The sequence below is a fragment of the Epinephelus moara genome, chromosome 8, assembly GCF_006386435.1.
Source record: "Epinephelus moara isolate mb chromosome 8, YSFRI_EMoa_1.0, whole genome shotgun sequence".
Classification (NCBI taxonomy): domain Eukaryota; kingdom Metazoa; phylum Chordata; class Actinopteri; order Perciformes; family Serranidae; genus Epinephelus; species Epinephelus moara.
This window is the reverse complement of record NC_065513.1, coordinates 33,183,585-33,203,714: the sequence shown is the minus strand read 5'-3', so window position 1 is coordinate 33,203,714 and position 20,130 is coordinate 33,183,585. Positions and strand designations below refer to the sequence as shown.

Here is a 20,130-nt window from a genome sequence, read left to right as displayed (position 1 = left end):
AAACGCCAAAATTCGAATTAAAATGCACAAACTAAAATACGCTCGCTTTAGCCGGGTTTTGGTGGGTTCGAAAAAATGCTGATTCGCAAAACGGTGGATGGAAACAGTTATGTTCGAATTAAGTCTGACGTAGCGCACCTCTCTCCATGGTGATATCCACACTCCGGGTCAGGAAGGCCGTAATGCATTGACAAGCTGGTTGCCAACTGCCAGAAAACGTAGAAGAAGAAGAAGAAGAAGAATGCGAGACTTGTTTTGTTTCCGGTTCTGCGGAAAACTCATGCAAGTTCGTAGTTTTCACCAAAGTCCGTACATTTAATGGAAACACACTGGATTTGTGTTTCTTTTAATGCGCATTTCCCAATGATTCGAATCACTTTTGCATGGAAACATAGCTACTGGCTCATTTTTGGCAATTTGTCAAAAGCTTTGAGGGGAAAATCTCATCATGATTTCAATGTGCACATAGCATCAGCCTCAGGTAGTCAGCTGGAAGCAGGCAGGTCAGCATGAGGTGAAGGATCACTGAAGTAAAGTTAAAAACAAGAAGAGATAATAGAATTACCATAGTTACGTTGTCATGTATGAACACACTCAAAAATGAACACAAGTGAACTAATTAATTGAAAACTATTGAATTGAAGATGTTTCCTCTGTATCATACACAAAATCCTTTTTCTTTTTCCTAATAATATTGATATAATCTATATAATACAGTTTTTACATGCAGAGACTTAAAAATAGTTGAGAACAGTGGTTCCCGACTGGTGCAGCCACGGGGTCCAGATTTTGTCTTAGTCATTAGTTCAAGGTCCACACAGTTTAATGAGTTCAGCGTCATACTTGAATTCGACCATGTCGTCCAGCTAGTTTGCAGTCTCTGTTAAGTAACTGTCTGTTAAACACTCACTCTACAGCAGGAAACTGCACTCCAAAATGAAAGCTGTCTGCCAAAAATTCACTGCACTCCAAAGTAAACTGTGTTTTGTCTTTTGCAGTCCACTCCAAATGGACCCGCGACCCACTTTTAGACCACGACCCACCAGTTAGGAACCACTGGTTTAGAAATAGTGTGTACCAGAAAATGTCTGCATTTATAACTGAATCCATTTTCTCTTTTATGTGCGTGATTTTGACAAGATTGTTATACCAAATGTCTTTAATGCATGCTTTAAGGTCTGCTGCTTCACAGACAATAAGCTGAGTGATTGCATTAACACTTCACACTACACAAACCCTTTTTTTCAGTAACTAATGGTTTTTATTTGTTGAATAAAATAACAAAAGACACAGCTAGTTTTCTTGCAATGCACATTATAGTCTCTAATCTGTCTATGAAAGTTAATATTTCAATTAAAAGGGGAAAAAAGGGGATCTGTGACAATTCTGACGTCATGGTGTTGGACAGAAACCAGAAACCTTTGACTGAATTAACAGCTGAGGGCCAGGAAGCGCTGATCAATCAGGTTAATTATATTTCTGCCATAATAACCACAGGGACACACACTCACACCCGCACACAGGAGCTTTGCCACAGATGACCTCAGCATGCAGGACCCCAGAGACCCTGGTTTCTAAATGAAATAATCTGCCGTGTATCTGGCACCTGTCCTCACGCTCGTAGCACAAAAGAAGATGCTTCAGGGAAGGATTTTTATGATGGAAAATCTGAGGTGGGCAGGTGTTTAGTTTAGATTGAAATTATTTGTTTTTTGATTCACGCTTAGCTCTCAAAAATCCAAGGTTGTCAAAGCATTTTCCTTCTTTCTCAGAGAAACAACAATGACGCAGATGAAGTTAGATTCACCAAGGTTTACAACATGTGACTATAGCTGGATAGATGCTCTGGTTTTATCGACCGCAGCACCCCACGGTGCTCCGACAGCTGTGTGTGTGCGTTAACTTTCTTTTTTCTTTCTCTGTTTGTGTGTAGATCACAAGGAACACCACTCCAGCATACCGAACACCAGAGATGATCGATCTCTACTCCAACTTCCCCATCAATGAGAAACAGGACATCTGGGTCAGAGCTTTTTCCTTTTTTATTTTCTGTCCCCCAATGTCACAGCTAATCCAAGATAATTAAAGAATCCTGAGTGTAATAAAAATAATCTAAAAGCTAATTTATTTTGTAGGATCATTAACAGACTGTAGACATTCCTTTGTCTTAGTTGTTTGGACACAGCAGGTTGCCTCCTGATAGTGTTTTGTGTCAACATCTTTCGTTTCCTCAGTGGCCTGAGAGTTTATTGTTGTCTTTATTATTTCCACTCTCTCACACAGGCCCTAGGATGCATCCTCTACCTGCTGTGTTTTAAGCAGCACCCGTTCGAGGAGGGGGCCAAGCTGCAAATCGTCAATGGGAAATACTCCATTCCTCAGAACGACGTCAAGTACACTGTGTATCACAACCTCATACGTATGTACCTTCACTCTGTGTCTTTCTGCATGTCTGTTCTTGTATTCATCCATTGCTATATTTTCCTCTGTGCTTCTGCCCACAAGTCTCATTTGTCACCACAGTTCAAATTTACTGTGTTTGTGAGACACAAGTATGTTGAGGATTGCACCCCTAAACATAGTGTTCATACAGACATGGTACAGAGAAATGCCATGACACGTGGAATGCTGGCAGTACAGAATGTACCTTGTTATGGCTGATCTCATTAGGCTAAACAGCTCCACCTGGTGGATCATGTAATTCTGTCTGTTTCCTGCTAACAGTGCCACAAAAATATAAATAATGATAAACTTCAACAGAATAAATAATGTAGTGCATTTTTATTATTTGGGTTATTCACCTTAGGTAACTAATTACTCATATATATCCTTGATTTACATAATTTGGTAAATGATATTACTGTTGTCTTGTTCAAGAATTGCTTCCTTTATACATCTCTATATTTTTGTCTCTCCCTCCTCCTCCTGGTGTCCAGGTTCCATGCTGAAGGTAAACCCAGAGGAGCGTCTGTCCATTACAGAGTTGGTCAACCAGCTCCAGGAGATAGCAGCAGCACGCAACGTCAACCCCAAGTCTCCCATTACAGAGGTGGGTGTGTGCATGATTGTGTTCAGTGCTGTAAAGAAAATACTATGTCTCCAGATTCGAAGAGTAACTTTGGTGTATTTTCAACCCGGACCCTATTTTTTCATGTTTTTTTGTGTTTAAATGACTTATGTGATTGGGAATTGGTCCAGCAAGGTAAACAGCAGTGGTATGTGTGCACTTTGCGCAATTTACATCCACTGTTCAGTTCAGTTTAGGACTAGATGTTACAGTCCCTGGATGCACAGACTTGAGACTGTCAGTGGGAGTGATAGTGCCGTCTTGGGGTTTCTGAGTGGGAGCCAAAGGGTTAGATGGATAGAAAGGTAGAAAAGAGCATAAGTAGATAGAAGGAGCATAGGGAAGGCAGAGCCAAGGAGAGATGTCTGTGCAGACTCCATTCAAACAAACAGTATTTTTAGCATCATAAAACACACTTCATTCAGAGCTGTTGGAAATAAAGGTCAACTCAAAAAACTATCTTGGGTTGTCAATCCATTGTTCCAACAATTACCAACTGGTTTGGTTGAAATAAACCCCAAATTCACACAGTTAGATGTGAAAATATGCTGGATGTACGCACGCTAAAATTACCGTTTATTTGAATGGAGTCTGGTGGCTTTGACTGGCAATTTCAGGCCTGTTTCTGTTTAACAAAAAGGATCTTACTCTGTAACAAAAAGGTCTGTCTCTGTAGGGATCCTTTCCATAATGCAAGCACTTTTAGTGGATGTAAATTAACGGTGTACAGCATTGCAGCCCGTTAAGCCACTGCCGGCTGCAGCAATCTTGCTCAGTACTGGCCTAATTTCAAGAATTGTTTGCATCTGTCACTTTCAAACAAAACTGGGAAAATAGAGTCCAGGTTAAAAAAATACCAGTTACCCTTTTAGAAGTGACAATACAGTAAAACTCCTCCAAATCTTTTCACCATCATGTAGTTATGTTATCCTTAGCACACAGATATTTACTGTGCTGTGCTGTGTTGTTATGTTGCTGTTTTTGGTGCTATATTTCAAGCCCTTATCTTGACGGGAAAGTCACTGGGTCTTGGTTAAAACAAAGAGAGAGCAGATTTTCAGAGAGTATCACCAGGGAAATGGAGGCAAATTATGCCTGCGGCTGATAAATTATTCTGTTCTCCTCGCCAAGAGACGAATGAGAATGCATTTGAAATTGTTCTCTTATTTCTGACTGTCTAGTTGCTTCTGCGTGAGGTATTAGGTAGAGTGGCAACTTTCCCCGAGTGCAGTTTGGAGTAAACAAGTTGATTTGCGGAGACACAGGGGCACATCCTCGGTGTCTGAGAGGCTATTGACAGGCCGACCACACGGCCTCTTCCACTGTGTGTGTGTGTAAACATGCACGCACACTCGTTCTCTCAAATTGCTGGTGTGGTTACACACGCTCACTCTCAAATGCAACCAACGCACGCTCGCATACACACACACACACACAGGCAGGCTCAAAGGAGTCTGTATTCTCTTTCCCAGGCTCCTCTGCTCCCAGCTGGCTTGGTCCTAGAGGGTCCAAAGAGACAGAGACATGTAGAGGTGGAAAATGGGTGCAACTGGGACCTGAAGTGATATCAACACTTCAGTTGTAAAGCAGTATTTTGGGGTGGCAGAAGAGCGTTTTGTTTTTTTTATCTACCACCCACAGCAGCTAATCAGATTTGAGATTTTCGCCAAGGTTTTGGGATAGATAAGCATTTTATCCTGCATGGTGGCTGGCCATGACCAACTAAGCAGCCACAGCCTCTTATGATTCTTAACACAAATCCTGGTACTTATCACCAAATCCACAGCCGCAGTTGTGATTTAAGAGTATGAAAAGCTGATTTCAGTGTCAGAAATCTCCAGATTTACACTCATTCGTATTTCTTCCAACAACGTCCTGGTGTGCAATGAACCCTTGACTGACATACGTAAAGCTGAGCCAGTGTACTTATCCTGAATTATGTTTCTGTCACAATTAAAAGTAAGAATATTTAAGTATTTTCTCTGTAGTTGGAAATCGTACACTGGTTACCACCTGTTTTCCTGTGCTTTAGTACTGCACACACTCACTTCTGTCATCGTATTCTCAGATAATTCCATTGCTCAGAACAAATCGGTAAACTGAAGCACTGGGTTCTTCTGTATCCCAACCAATGTTTTTTACCAAACAGCATCTTGATAAGGCCGGTAAATATGTGCAGAGTGAGGGCAGATTTAGCGATTGCTGATCTGATTAGGGTTAAGAAGGGGTTTCCCTGCTGGACATAAGGAGATTATAATCCTCCTTCTTCTTCTTCCTCTCCTCCTCCTCCTCCTCCTCTCTCTGCTGCTTCACAGCACAGACATATGGAGAGGCAGACTGTGTGATGGTGCAGAGAGGAGGGAGAGCAGAAAACTTGTGAAGGAAAGGGAGCAGAGATGGAAGTGAAATACTGAGAGGGAAATGCGGTAGACAACTCAGAGGGGAAGCGAGACGCAGAGGCTGTCTGGCTGCCTTTAACACAGACACTCCAGGAGTCATCTGAAAATAGTTTTATCGAGCGTCTGACACAAACTATTTTTTTAGCTGAAGTGTTACGATTGTGCTACTTTTTGGGATTCCTTTGCACTGGGGATTGCACATAAGGGACAGAGAGGAGACCAGTTGCTTAACAATCAGGATTTGATTGGTGCTGTTTTTCTGGTCCTGTATTTGTGGTCGTCTGACCACGGTTTTCTATGCAGGCTAATTTGTATCTTTTCTGGAACATAGTTTTTGGCATTATTTACATTTTTTAAAATGACCATTTTTTGCATTTTGAAGGACAATCTGCTTTGATCATCGTAGGCAAAAGCATAGCTCCCGGCTACTGTCAACTTAGTCCGTATTTTGTTGACTTACCTGTAACAATGTTGAGTGCGTACTACTGTTGGCGTCCAGTGTTTGACGGCTATGAATGTCTGCAGCTGCTGGAGCAGAACGGAGGTTTTGGCAACAACGGAGCCCAGCCGCCCATGCAGATCCACAACGTCCACAACAATGCAGGTAAAGGTTTGTGTGCATGACAATATTACGCTCAATGTGGGTTTGGGACAGTGTTTGTTAGAGAGATTACAGGTTTGTGTTTGTTGTCCCTTTCGTGAAGTGTTTACACATAAAGGTAGGGGAGGTGTGAAGTTGAAACCTCTCTTAAAACAGAGCAGTAGCGTCATGTCAGTGTTTTGCTTCCAAAAGTGAAATTTTAGCAGCTCATTGACTTGCTGAAGAACATCTTATAACCCGATAAGGGACCTTTAGCAGAGCCATAGATTTGCTATGCTGCACTTTAACAAGCTTGAAATATAATTGCTTGCTTTTACTAAAAAAAAAAAAAGGCATAGATTAAAATTTTTTGGCTAAATTATGCCTTTTCAGTGTGATTAAGCCATCCCTCATTTCTAATCAGCCAGGGACACATGTCCTCACATATCCACACTCCCAAGACCCCACCCATATCACTGAGAGTCACACATGGTAATAAGTAATCTGGTTAATTTACTGTGACCACATTAACAAAAAAAAAAGTCTCCGCCTCCTAAGGAGTAAGTGGGGTCATGACCAACAGTCAGTAGATCAGTCCCAGATCCTCAGATGTTTGAGAAATTATCATATAAGCCTTGATGATGACTTATAGAATCATCATAAATTTCCCATCTCGCATTTCTCAGTCATTACGAAGCAGTAAGAGAGCAGTATAGTTTGGTTCCAGTCACTGCTTCCATGTGTAAGCACCGTATTCTAGTTACTCTGTAACCCACTAACCTTGTTTGATCTTGAGTGTAAACCCGAGGCCAAAAGGCTCTCGTGTAGCTTGTGCAATATGTTCAGTGAGGTGAGCTTTACATAAGTACAGCCGGCTTGCTCAGTTTATAAGGTTTTCTAGTATTAATCTGTAGCAGAATAGAAAAGAGCACTCACAGGATTGATTACCTGCCAAAATAGGTGTTAGAGAAACAAACTTTACAGCCACAGACCACATATTGGCATTTGGCACTATGACTGTGAGTGTTTTCATACCCTTCAGTATGTCTGAAGAGGCTGAGGCAAAGTACACAAGCTCGAAAAATGGCTCATTCTTCTGTTTTAGGATACTTGAATTAAGATTAAGAGGAAGAACTTTGTGACAAAATTATATTTCTGTCGTTTATCTGTACCTTTTTTTCCAAATAAGCATAATAGGCTTTTCTCTTCACACAAACAACAATACGCATACACACGCACACGTGCAGGTTGTGTACCGTCCATTAAGAGGATTTATGCACAGCCAACCATCTGTCGAAAGGCAGAAGATGTTTGCTCTCTCTCTGTTGAGGAGCGGCTGCAGTCCTTCTGTCCATTCACACTATTTGACCCGATGATGTTGGGTCAGCCTGAGTCCTCTGCCTGTTGTTGTATCTCAACATCTGGCAGCTCCACCACAGCTGAAAGCAGCTGATTCTATCCAATGTATTTACCACTTTTTATTGTCGTGAAGTGTGTGCGTGTGTAAAAGCATTTATCGTGAGTGAGCTTCTCCCTCAGTATATGCATGCTAGCTAGAATTATATTTGAATACAGTTTTAATCTGATATGTTTGAATAAGAGAAGAAAGAGGAAAAATAATGTTGTGACAGTGTGAGTTAACATGTAGGGTCATGAGGGTTTCCACACCTCTATGCCCCACTACTACTTTTGTAAAGCCTTTTCTTTACATGAAGCAATGTTTCTGTTATATGTTGTGAATGCTCGTGAATATTTTATTATGGGTACTTGAAAAGTCATGGAATAGTTCTGAAATGTGTGGGAACCCTGATTAGATGATGGGTGGGAAGGTAAAACTGTGACCCTGAGTTCTCTAGCTAAACCCAATGTCAGTGCTATGACAGTGTCTGCAAATCTGTCATATTTTGCATTCTCTCTTTTCCCCGACAACACCTACAGGCATATACGATCCTGATCAGGCGGGCAGCGGCCTCTTTGATATCTTACGGGGAGGAACCGAGCGCTTCCTGACTAACATAAAGGACACTTCCTCTAAGGTCATCCAGTCAGTAGCCAGGTAAGATCCTTCAGCCCTGTTGCAATGATTTTCATTGTTGTATTTATCCATATCCCATTTTCAGTTAATCTTTATTGTCATTACAGTTATGTTAGCACTCATGCTTTATTCATTCAGCCTGACAGTCGGTTCTTTGCTCACTCGGCATAATAAGGGCATATGTTGTTGAACTGATCTCATGAGCCACATTGTTTTTAAGTTGCCAGCCTGTAAAGTTGCCTGAGCGTTAAGTTAAACCTTTCACATTTTGCACGAGCTACTGCAACCTCCCATATGCCCACTTTTCTAAATAAGGCAATTCCACCACCATGTTTGCTTTAGTAATCATTAAATGCAATTTGATGATGGTGAAAAATCAGCTGACTGTAGACTTTAAATTTAGCGCACTGAAAGTATGCACTCATGGTCAATTATCAGTCATCATGTTTCATCACAGTCGCATCAACCTGAAGTAAATGTTGATAACTGTCCACCTGCAAATCGTCCCTGTAAGCATTTATACTCACACCTACCCTGCCCCCCAGTTTTACCTTTTTAAAAGGAACATTTTGCTACTCGGCTGTCTGAGATGTGCTTCTCCGCTCTGACACTCTGGCAGAGTTATCTGTCTTTGTAGTTGGGATGGTGGGAGTAATCTAGTCTGCTCCACTTGGCTGCATCAATCATTGACATTGACTGTTGATGTCACAGACAGGTGGCCTCTATGACTGATATAAGCAAAGTGTTCCTTTAACTCTACCCATGTCCGTTCAGGTTTGATGTTTCATTTGGTTACTCTCTCATCGGTTTGTTCCATTTGTTTAGTCATTTTGTTTATTTTTTGTTGTTTCTTTTCTCTGTCCCAACCCCTCATGGTCCCACTATGTGTCCATCACCTAGCAACCCAAGGTAAATATGGGTCAGTGAAGTGCGTCAGCTCATGCGTTGCTCTGTGTGCTCCTGTAGTCTGTGTTTGATTTAGAGGAAGAGAAACCCTACTAAGCCTTCTGCTGTGCCGTGTCCACCATCACAGCTTGCTGATCCTAACATCACACATTCAATAATTCAGTTGCATGAGTGCAGAGCGTCATGTGAATGGACAGATGAGTATCATTTGAAGAGTGAATGGAAGGGTCAGATGATTAGAAAAATGATAGCTGCAAAAGACAGAACAACCGGAACATACTCTCTGTGCATGGTACAGGAAATTAATGGACTGGTCAATAAGAGGTTAGAGATTAAAGAGCTGGTGGTGTAGCAATGATACACTTTGTTTGAAAGGTGCATTAAACCACCTGCTTCAGACAATGACTTATTTTTAATTTAGCCGCCTGTGTTATACCAGTCATATAATGACAGTCATATAATGGTAATGAGAAAAGGGTTTAACCGATTTAAGCTTTCTAAAGCAGACAGCCTTATCCATAGCCTTATTAAAGGGTAACTTCGGTACTTTTCTATCTTGACCCCATTTTCCCACATTGTGTCTAATTGACTAATAGGAACAGACATTGTTGAAATTGGTCCAGTATTCAGCAAGACCGCTGTCGCCAGCAGCAGGAGCAAAAGGGCTGTAACCACTCGGGGCATTTGTGCACCGTTAAATTACATCTACTAAAAGTGCTTGTTTTTGGTATTAAAAGTGCCTGAAAACATTATGGAAAGAACTCCTATAGAGGTAGAACTTCGATAGCTGTAACTGGTTAGTATAGAAATCCAGGTTCACTGAAGGGTATCTGGTTAGAACAAACCAAATGTCACTTTCTGTCTCAATTATCCTTTTTTTCTTGCCACACGATCAACACACAATCTCCATATAGTTTGAGGATAGTTGGATGTGGTTCTGACATAATATAAAATACATAGTAAATGAATACTGTATATATTAAGCAATAGACATCAAATATCAAAACAAATGAACAGCATGCAATATATCTGTATCCATAACCATCAAAGACACTCGTATATAGGCAAACAGGGATACCTTAAAAATATATCTATCTATAAAAATAAATAATTACTATGAGTATAGTGACATGGAGTGGTCAGTTGACTGGGAGAGAGAGAGCATGTTACATCGGCCGGTTTAGTTGCACAAAGTGATGGCCTTTTTCACAGCAAGATCCCTTTTTGTTTAACCAGAAACTCCATTTAAAATAAAGAGTCAACATACTTTCACATCTAACTGGGTGAATTAAAGGTTTATTTCAACCAAACCAGAGTTGGTGATTGTTGGAACAGTGGAAAGACAAACCAAGGTGATTTTTGTGACTTTTATTTTGTTTCCATTGACTTAAAGTATGTTTTGCAATGATAAAATTACTGTTTATTTAAATGGAGTCTGGTGGGTTTGGTAATAGCGATTTCGGGGCTGCCTCTGGTTAAAAGGACCTTACTCGTTAACAGAAATGTCTATTCCTGTAGAGTCTTTTTCCTGATATTTTCAGACACTTAGAATAACAATTTTAGCCTGTCAGTGGCAAAAACAAGCACTTTCAGTAGATGTAAATAGATTGTGCAATAGTCCAATAACATTAAATTGCAGCCTGTTCTCTCTCAATACTGGGCCAATTTTAAAAATTGCTGTCAACATTAATCACTTAGTCTAAAATGTGTGAAAAGCAGGTTGAAAAGCATTGCAGTTATCTTTTAATTGTTCCCAACCTTTTCTGTCAGATGTACTCCCAGCTCTGTCAGGTGAACTCAAGCACCCCTTCCTTGATACATCTATTTATTTCAACCTTTCGTTTACTTTTAGCGACCTCAACTGCTATTCCGTTACTTAAAGCCATTTCAGCATTTATCTGTCTTAATTTATTTAGATTTTAACAACTTATCCATACCTTTAGGTATTTGTTTCAACCATTTATTCATCACTTTTAACTGTTTTAACATCTCTGCTCACTTTCTAACTTTTAATGCACTCGATGAACACAATATATGGATTTTTTTTTGTTATTCTAATTATAAGTTCCTTATGTTTTTTTCCAAAGTAATTGAGCTACAATCTTTCCACGTTCCCCCGGGCAACTTCAGGTGTACCCGTGGTTGGGAATCACTTGCCTTTATGAATGACTGATTGAATGGATGAGTGAATTTGGCTCCACTGCTTACTTAATCACCATTTCAGCTAAATCTGTGTCTTAACTGGCATTACCTGTCTGTCCTGACACCACACAGATACAATTGAGTGTCAGCAACATAGATAGATTAAATTCTCTGCTTGGCCTACAGTTTGTGTGTACTCAATTCTGATATTTGGTTGGAATCATATTGCATTGTTTTTGCTGTTGTCATTGTTCCAATATGATTTCGTTTGCTGTAAAATTCAATGTAGTGTACTCTACATCAGTTAAGTAAGGAATAACGTACAGGGAGTGGGTCGTCACTGAGAAATATGCAATAATGACCCGCTCCCTGTACATTGTCCCGCTTATTACATGGCTACTATTGTCACAAAATACTGACAAAAAAATTATTCTAATGATTTAAAAAGGATTTTATTGCTTTCACTAAGCATCTAAGATCAGAACTGACTGATCAGAATCAGAAGCCGTGTAATAGCTGCCAAAAATAATGATATACCAAGACGTTATTGGCAGTAATGATACTCCCATGCAACCACAAGCATCTGCAAGATGCATGTGCTACATTAAGACAACGGTTTTTTTAGCCCCACAGTTTGCATGATTGTGGGACGGCCCTCATTGAAACTGTTTGAAAATCTGCATTGTGTGGTAGCCCTGGCAGAGATACCCATTCAGACATCTATTAGGAAGATTTCCATCCTGCAGCATTGTGGATTCAGATCCAGAGTCATATTAGTATATCGTAATTGAAGCTTTCTTGTTACTGAACCAGCTGTTTGTTAATGGCTGTATCTGTGCAGTCTCCCAGATATTAGTCAAACTGTTTTATTTCTTGTAGTGATTTGTGTTTGTCCTCCCTACTGTGTTGTTTACCTACTCCTCTCATAAGTGCGCTTGTAATATCTCTTACAGCTATGCCAAAGGGGACCTAGATATTTCATACATCACCTCCAGAATAGCAGGTAGGCACCTTTTTAACCCTCTTTACCTGCATAGATGTTGTCATTAAGTCATTATTGTAGATTACATGATGAAAATGGCGTCAGAGATAATTCCAGTCACACGTGGCTAAAGTGAAAGTGATGTGACATTATATCTTCGATACTGTTAAACATTTCAAGAAAGGGATAAACCTGTGATGTAATATTTACTTATCTTTCTCTGTATTTGTGTGTGTAGTCATGTCCTTCCCAGCAGAGGGGGTGGAGTCAGCGATAAAGAACAACATTGAGGACGTCCGTCTCTTCCTGGATTCACGTCATGCTGGCCACTATGCTGTCTACAACCTCTCCAGGCGATCGTACAGGCCTTCTCGATTCCACAACAGGGTATGAAGCATGTGTTTGTAGGTGGATGTGTGTCAGAGTGTGACTTCACCAAACTCCCCTGTCTTAGTGTGGATATGTCATTGCTATGAGTGGATAGTTTGTTAAGTTCAATATATAATATATAAAGTAGGGCTATCCCTACATTTGTGTACAGCTTTACAAGATTCCTGTTGTATTCATGTGTGTCTGTATGTGTGTGTAGGTTTCAGAGTGTAACTGGCAAGTGCGCCGTGCCCCCAACCTCCGCAGCCTCTACAGTGTGTGTAAGAACATGCATCTATGGCTCAAACAGGACCAGAGGAACATCTGTATAGTACACTGTCTGGTGAGTAATTTCTCACCACCTACTAGATGACTAAGATGACTAATGACTTGGGCTACACTCACATTACAAGCAATGTGGCCCCAATCCATTTTTTTTATTTGCTCTCATGTGATACAGATCTTATTTTTTCAGAGTAGGGTGGATACAGAAATCAGATTTTTTTTTCCCAGCCACTTTTATTTGTGGTCCTAGAACCATTCCTTAAACATTTTCCCTTACATCCATGTTTTTTTTTTCACGTCAAACTTTACTGTGCAGGTGCAGACCACACTCCGTACAGTTTCCGAGCGCTCAGTTGAAACTGCAGAAGGCTGCTGTAGCTGTTTTGCTGCTGTGGTAGGCAGCCAATAGAGCCAAACTGCCAGATGGTTTTTGACAGGGATAGCTTATACCTTGACAGCCTTGTCGTGAGGCGCCAACAGAGATATTAGAATTTAGCCCCTGGACGTCCTAAAGTTTTGGAAGGACTGTTTTGTGAAACCCACCATGTTGCAGCCCGACCACTCCTGACTCCTCTCCCCCACCCACACCTCTCCCTCCACAGAACTAATAGCAATACCTGCAGATAGAGCTATAGCTATGGCTTTTGCGTTCCTGCGCCGCCTCACCCTCATCCTCAACATATGACGAATTGTCAGGAATTGTCACGTGTCATTCTTTTTTTTTTTTCGCAACTGCTTGTGTCTCGAAAATGTGACTTCTTTGTTGTTCCAATCCACTTGTGTGTGATGTTATTGGTCACGTGACCAAAAACAAAAGAAAACAAATCAGTTTGTTTTTCAATTCAGTTCCTTTTGTCAAATCAGTCAATAAAGTAAAAAAAAAACCGTCTTCCTACTTACAGTTCCCGTCAGTGTGTGTGCGTGAGCTGCGGGCTGTGTAGGCTTTGTGGGTTTTTCCGGGAGGGTGTATAAATGTGACCGGATCAGCTGATCGCGGTACTTTGTTCCACGTGTGTGTCCAGATGAGAGGATCTATGGCGTGAGGAGGTGAGTAGGCCTACGGATGTCGGTTGCAGCAATTGTGGCCAACGAGAGGCATAAACGGCCTAGCTACGTTATTTCTCTCTGTCTGTTTCGCGCACAGAGCTCTGATGCTCTCACGACCGGCCCACTGCTCTGCCGTCTCTCTCTGCCTCTCTCTTTTTGACTCCCCGGATATAGGGTTTTTTTTCCACAAGTAGCGAGAGTTTCCGGTGGGTCCGGGAAAAATTGTCCGGGTTGTCACAATGTCAGGGCAGAGATCCATTCATACTGATGTCAGATATGGGTTGCTTAGAACATGAATATGAACAGTCTAGGCAGAAAGATCAGATCTAGGGGGAAAAAAATCGTAACTGAGCATTAAGCCCTGTAATGTGAACGAAGCCTCAGTCCCTCTGAGGGATGTGACGATATGGAAAATTTGATATCTCGATTATAGTGACCAAATTATCACAGTAAACGATAATATCGCGATATTTTTTTAAGCGCTGTAAAATGTCCAAAAAACTAACTTCACTAAATCTTGTAACTTCCTTATCATACTAAAATGTTAACAGCCAAAATCTTATATTAAAATGAAACTTTCACATTAAAGGGGCAAGGGATTGGCACAGCAACAGAAAATTTTATTTTAAATGACAAAATATGTAAACAAATTACAGGAGCAAAGCTTACTTGTCTGGTGCATCTTAACAGTCAGCAAAATATGTAAACAATTTATATATTATTTATTTAAATATATATAAAACAAAACAATGCAAGAGTAGAACAAAAAACATACACTATATAGAATAGATATCACAAATGTGCAGGAGAAACCAAAAAACCCTAAGGGCGTTTTATGTTTTTCCTTGAGCTTATGTCGAGAAAGCATAACTGGCCGTCTGTATCGACTCTAGCTCGCCATACAATAACCATAATCACAGTGACTCAATCATAGCTGATCTCAATTAGCGTTACGTTACGTCGGTTTATATTCTGTCGGCTCCGCTCAGTGTTTTCAGCTCCGTTTCGTTTTGAAACACTTAGCAACATAGCTGCTAATACGGCTATTAGCTACTCAGCTAGTATTAGCTCTTAAACGAAAACGGAAAACCTAGTCGCCGTTTAGGAGGACACATACGGCTCAAATGTCCCGTATACGTCGAGAGTTACACATTATGACAGTCTTAGTAAAAGTCCCTCACACAATAACTGACGTTTGCATGGCATCACAGTCCCTCACACAATAACTGACGTTTGCATGGCATCACTTGCATTGGCTGTAAAGCTGTGGATGACGGTAGATTTGTAGTGTTGCTACCCTTCGCAGCAACCTTCTTTCTGGATGTTCTGCGCACAGGATAGTTGTCCTCCACCAGCTGTCCCTCGGCATTCTTCAGAAACCCAAAGTACGCCCAGACCTCAGACTTTGTGCGTTTAGTTGGGGGGGAAATGTCCTGAGTGCTGCTATCACCACCTTCCGCCATGTTTTCATTCTTTGTGTTTACACATGCTGCGCATTCACGCAGCGCCTGCATCGCGAGACTTGAATGAGGCTGTTATTACATATCCTGATAATCCTCCGCGATAATGCAATTAATTTAAACATAAACGGTAATTCTTACCGTGTAAAAATTAACCGAGATTTACCGTAATATCGGTAATCGTTACATCCCTAGGAAGGAGGTCATGACTGAAGTAGATGATGAGAAAATAAGGAGTGTAACACCTGCAGTATCTTTAATTGTCACCTTCATCTTTTCTCTCTGCAGGATGGCAGGGCAGCATCAGCGGTGGCAGTTTGCTCCTTCCTGTGTTTCTGTCGCCTTTTCACCACAGCTGAGGCGGCTGTCTACATGTTCTCAATGAAACGCTGCCCGCCTGGTATAGCACCCTCACACAAGAGGTACAAAAACAGACTGGTTGGAATTTTGTCATATTTGGATTTGACCCTAGAAATCATAAAAAATTGAAATGATTTTGCGTTTGATTGTTGCAGGTATATAGAGTATATGTGCGACATGATGGCAGAGGAGCCCATCGTCCCCCACAGCAAGCCCATAACAATTCGCTCCATCGTCATGACACCTGTGCCACTGTTCAACAAGCAGCGTAACGGGTGCAGGCCGTTCTGTGAAGTTTATGTTGGAGACGAGAGAGTCCTCACCACATCACAGGAGTACGACAAGATGAAGTAAGTTCATACACACACACACACAAACGCCTGTCAGCTGTCCCTGGATAAAAGCAGTAAAACAAATGTTGCTGTTTCAATTATTCATCCTCTCTCTCTCACGCTTTTGTTCCTCACAGGGACTTTAAGATGGAGGATGGGAGAGCGGAGATTCCCCTCAATGTGACAGTCCAAGGAGATGTGCTGGTGGTGATCTACCATGCAAGATCCACACTGGGAGGACGTCTACAGGCTAAGGTACACACAGCCACAAGATTAAAGGGTAACTTTGGTATCTTTCAACCTGGACCCTTTTGTTCCCATGATTTTGTTCTAAGTAACTAACAGAGGCAACAGTTTTTGAAACTGATCCAGTATTGAGCGACAGGGCTGCAGACAGCACGGCAAACCTAGCGAACTACTCGGGGCATGTTTGTATCATCAAGTTACATTCACTTTAAGTGCTTGTTTTTGTCACTGACGGGTTCAGATTATTATTCTGATTGTCTGACAATGTTGTGGAAAGGATCCTTACAGAGATAGACCTTTTTGTTAAAGAGTAAAATCCCTTTTCTTTAACAGTAACAGCCCCAAAATTACTATTGCCAGACCCACTAGTAATAAAGAGTAATTTAAGCGTGTATAGAGCCTGCATTTTTTTTACATGTACATCTAACAGGGGTTTTATTTTGACTTCAAATGAAGTGTGTTTTATGATGATTTCTGCTCATTTAATTGAGTCTTGTGGCTTTGGCAACAACGAATTCAGGGCTGTTTCTGGTTAAAAAGGATCTTACTATGTCACAGAAAGGTCTGTCTCTGTAGGGATCCTTTCCATAATGTTGTCAGACACTTACTGTAGAATAACAATCTAAGCCTGTCAGTGGCAAAAACGAGCACTTTCAGCGAACGTAAAATGCCCCGAGTATTTACATTGCAGCCTGTTTTGCAGCTGCCGGCTGCAGCCCTCTCGCTCAGTACATTTAAAAAATTGTCGTCTCTTGGACACAAAAACATGGGAAAATAGGGGCCAGGTTTAAAAGTACCCTGGCTACACTTTAAGTGTAACACATCAACTGTGAAAACATTTTGGACAGAAAAGCTTATCTTAAACAATTTAATGTTTTGTTTCAGATGGCATCCATGAAGATGTTTCAGATCCAGTTCCACACAGGCTTTGTCCCCAGAAATGCGACCACTGTCAAGTTTGCCAAGTGTGTACACAATTTTCAGAAATGCATTACTTTTGACTAAACAAGATCTTTGACACTCAAAGCTTCAGATCTTTTATTTCCTCTACAGTAATGTCAACTACAACACATTTCTTGCTTTCTAATTAACTGTTAAATATGCTGCATATCATTGTTTTTCATCAGATATGACTTAGACGCCTGTGACATCCAGGAGAAGTACCCAGACTTGTTCCAGGTTAACTTGGACATCGAGGTGGAACCCAGAGACAGACCCACCACCAAGACCCCTCCTTGGGAGGGCTTCCAAACCAAGGGCCTCAACCCCAAAATCCTTTTCTCCTCTCGCGATGAGCAGCAGGAAATCCTCAGCAAATTTGGTAGGTGGCAGTTCTTTGTAAAATCCAGGCTCTAGGGTTTGCTTTACTGCGACATCTTTCTCCTTTTCCCTCCTCGTTGGAGGCATGTTTTTCTACAATTTTCTCTAATTTACTCATGCGTATGAACTAAACATGAAACTTTAATCACCACAGGTAAGCCCGAGCTGCCTCGTCAGCCAGGCTCCTCAGCATTTTATGACTCAGAGTCGCCCCAGCCAGCTCAGACCCCCGAAGGCTCCACTGCAACAGAAACAGAATCTCCTGTGAGCACTGATAACAACGCCAACAACTTCTTCCAGACACTAGATTGGGAAGGTACGGCACTTTTGTTCTTGTGATGATATTTTAGCTTTAAAATTTCTTGGCAAACTCATCTACATTTTTCCCTCATACAGCATCAGTATTCAAATCAAAACATGAAACATTCCCTGACCTCTTGATTTACCACCCTCCCCCTCACTGAGTGATTCCACAGTAACATCAGGTGTCTTAAAATATCCACTGAGCAGCTTCCTGTATTTGTAGATGTGGGCAGCCCTCAAGATGCCTCAGACAGTCAAGGAGGAGGATCAATGAATGACCAGGAGGATGTGAGCGATCAATCAGAAGGAGAGTCCTACTCTTATTCTGCCCCCAGTGGGGAGCCACTGTCACGTGACCCCAGCGAGCCGCTGTTTGATGCTGACTTCCAGGTGGGGAGAGACAGTATGACTTTCTTTATCAGTAGAGCCAAAATATGTTCTTTCTCCACCCTTCTAATTATCTCTGTCTTTTCCTGTCATCCCTTCCTCCCCTCAGACCTCCCCTCCTGCAGCCCAGGAATCTCCTGTCGGTGACACAGCTGACCTCTTGGGACTGAACTCCGACCCGTCCATGTCCTCATCGTCCTCCTCTGCTCCTCATCAAGGAGCCCAGGGAGGAATGAAAGCTGCATCTAGCAACAGCGACCTCCTCAACGACCTGTTTGCACCCCCTGGTGGTCAGACAGGAGCGGTGCAGGAAGACTTGTTCTTCAGTGGGCCAGCCAGTGGGGCCACATCAGACTCAAAATGTAAGGGCCGAGGCTTAATAAGTGCTGACTGCTTTGTTGTAAAAGAAAACTTTCAAGTTAATGCATTTTTTCTCCCTCCCTGCAGCCATGGGCGACCTGTTCGATCCGTTTGGGATGGGGTCTGGCTCTGGTGTCAGCTCCACCGTGGGTTCATCTCGGCAGGCCTCTGGTCCAGACCTGTTTGGAGACCTGTTGGGTTCTGAAGGTTCAGCTCACAGTAACCCCGCTCCTGCTTCCAACACAAGCCTCTTCAACCTCAGTGAGTACATCAGCTACAGCACCATGTCCCACCTGTCCAATGCTACTCTGCTGCCGCATCATATCTCAGTCTCCTTTAGGAGATATATTGATTATTTACACACACTTTTCTGCAACTGAGCAGCAGCAAACCAACAGTATCTTAAAGTTCCTCTCTTGGCAGTGAGTAAACCCCTAAAAACTCATCTCTGTTCATCAGAATTATATATTTAGAAGTTTTCTCCATGAAAAAAAATCCTTAAAAATGTAACTCTACACCTTTGCCTCAATTAGTATCTGTGGATCTATGAATATGCAAACAAGCCCCGCCCCTCAGTCTCTAACTTGCAGCTCGGACATACCTCCTCACCTTTGACTGTGCTCAACAAACACACAAACCTTTGCTTCTAAACAGTTATAGATAATAATAGCCTTTGGCTTGACTACATTATAAAACAGGTAATAATGTTTTGCTAGTCTTGATAAACCTTGTTCCAGGTTGGCAGCTCTGATGTGTTGAGTCAAAGTGAAACTGAGCTTGCAAAATACTGATATGTAGCCTGGCTCCTCCTCTGATGGGCCTTATTTTACTGCAGCATTATGCTAATGATATGGAAAGCCCTGTATGTGACATATGAAACCCTGTCATGTTACATATAAGAAGCACCATACGGACAGATTAAAGCTATAGTTCGTAATGTTGGAGAGCTATCAAGATTTGAAAGCGGCACCTCCTCTGAGCTCCACCCCCTCCTCCCCCTCCCGTCAGTGCTCCGTCCAAAGCCACGGTTCCACAAACTTGAACGCGCATCCTGCAGTAGAAGTCAGCAGGGCAGAGGAGAGCCGAGTAAAATAACAAATCCCCCCGAAGCAAACAAATAATTACCTGTCCAACAGAAAGACAGCAACCTGTGCATCACTTTACAGGCCCTTCAGCTCCCTCAGTTGTCTCCACCATTCCAAAGCTGCACCGATGTTGATGTCTGGTTTGTCCTCTTGTTTTATCCAAAGCCTTTTTCTTCGCAGCCTTTTCTGCCTCCGACTTTCTTTTTTCAGCCTGATTAGCGGGGCGAGCCGTTACAAGTAATGCTGGAAGTGGTACTTTTGCATTTTCTCTGCCATTGCTCAGCAAATTCCTGCTAACTCGGTATTTCTGCTGAGGAGTGTGCTGAATATTTCCAGCAACGGTGACACGTGATGATTGCACGCAGGGAGGAGGGAGGGAGGGGGGCTTGGGCAGGACGAGACATGAAGGCATCTGATTGGTTCTTTCCATTCGCACCGAATGGCAGGGATTGGTCAGAGTTTTTA

At 41.9% G+C, this 20,130-nt stretch overlaps 1 protein-coding gene across 1 annotated transcript in view; it reads left to right on the top strand.

Moving 5' to 3' along the window:
* Positions 1 to 20,130, top strand: part of gak (cyclin G associated kinase) — a 37,193-nt gene that overhangs the window by 12,233 nt on the left and 4,830 nt on the right. Inside the window, exons 7-23 of the mRNA XM_050049924.1 lie at positions 1,934 to 2,023; positions 2,284 to 2,419; positions 2,937 to 3,049; positions 5,992 to 6,070; positions 7,985 to 8,102; positions 12,083 to 12,132; positions 12,350 to 12,498; positions 12,701 to 12,823; positions 15,561 to 15,694; positions 15,788 to 15,982; positions 16,102 to 16,219; positions 17,096 to 17,175; positions 17,338 to 17,531; positions 17,685 to 17,846; positions 18,057 to 18,223; positions 18,330 to 18,582; positions 18,668 to 18,841. Of these exons, the coding sequence (XP_049905881.1) occupies positions 1,934 to 2,023; positions 2,284 to 2,419; positions 2,937 to 3,049; positions 5,992 to 6,070; positions 7,985 to 8,102; positions 12,083 to 12,132; positions 12,350 to 12,498; positions 12,701 to 12,823; positions 15,561 to 15,694; positions 15,788 to 15,982; positions 16,102 to 16,219; positions 17,096 to 17,175; positions 17,338 to 17,531; positions 17,685 to 17,846; positions 18,057 to 18,223; positions 18,330 to 18,582; positions 18,668 to 18,841 (2,335 nt within the window). The remainder of the gene's footprint in view (positions 1 to 1,933; positions 2,024 to 2,283; positions 2,420 to 2,936; positions 3,050 to 5,991; positions 6,071 to 7,984; positions 8,103 to 12,082; positions 12,133 to 12,349; positions 12,499 to 12,700; positions 12,824 to 15,560; positions 15,695 to 15,787; positions 15,983 to 16,101; positions 16,220 to 17,095; positions 17,176 to 17,337; positions 17,532 to 17,684; positions 17,847 to 18,056; positions 18,224 to 18,329; positions 18,583 to 18,667; positions 18,842 to 20,130) is intronic.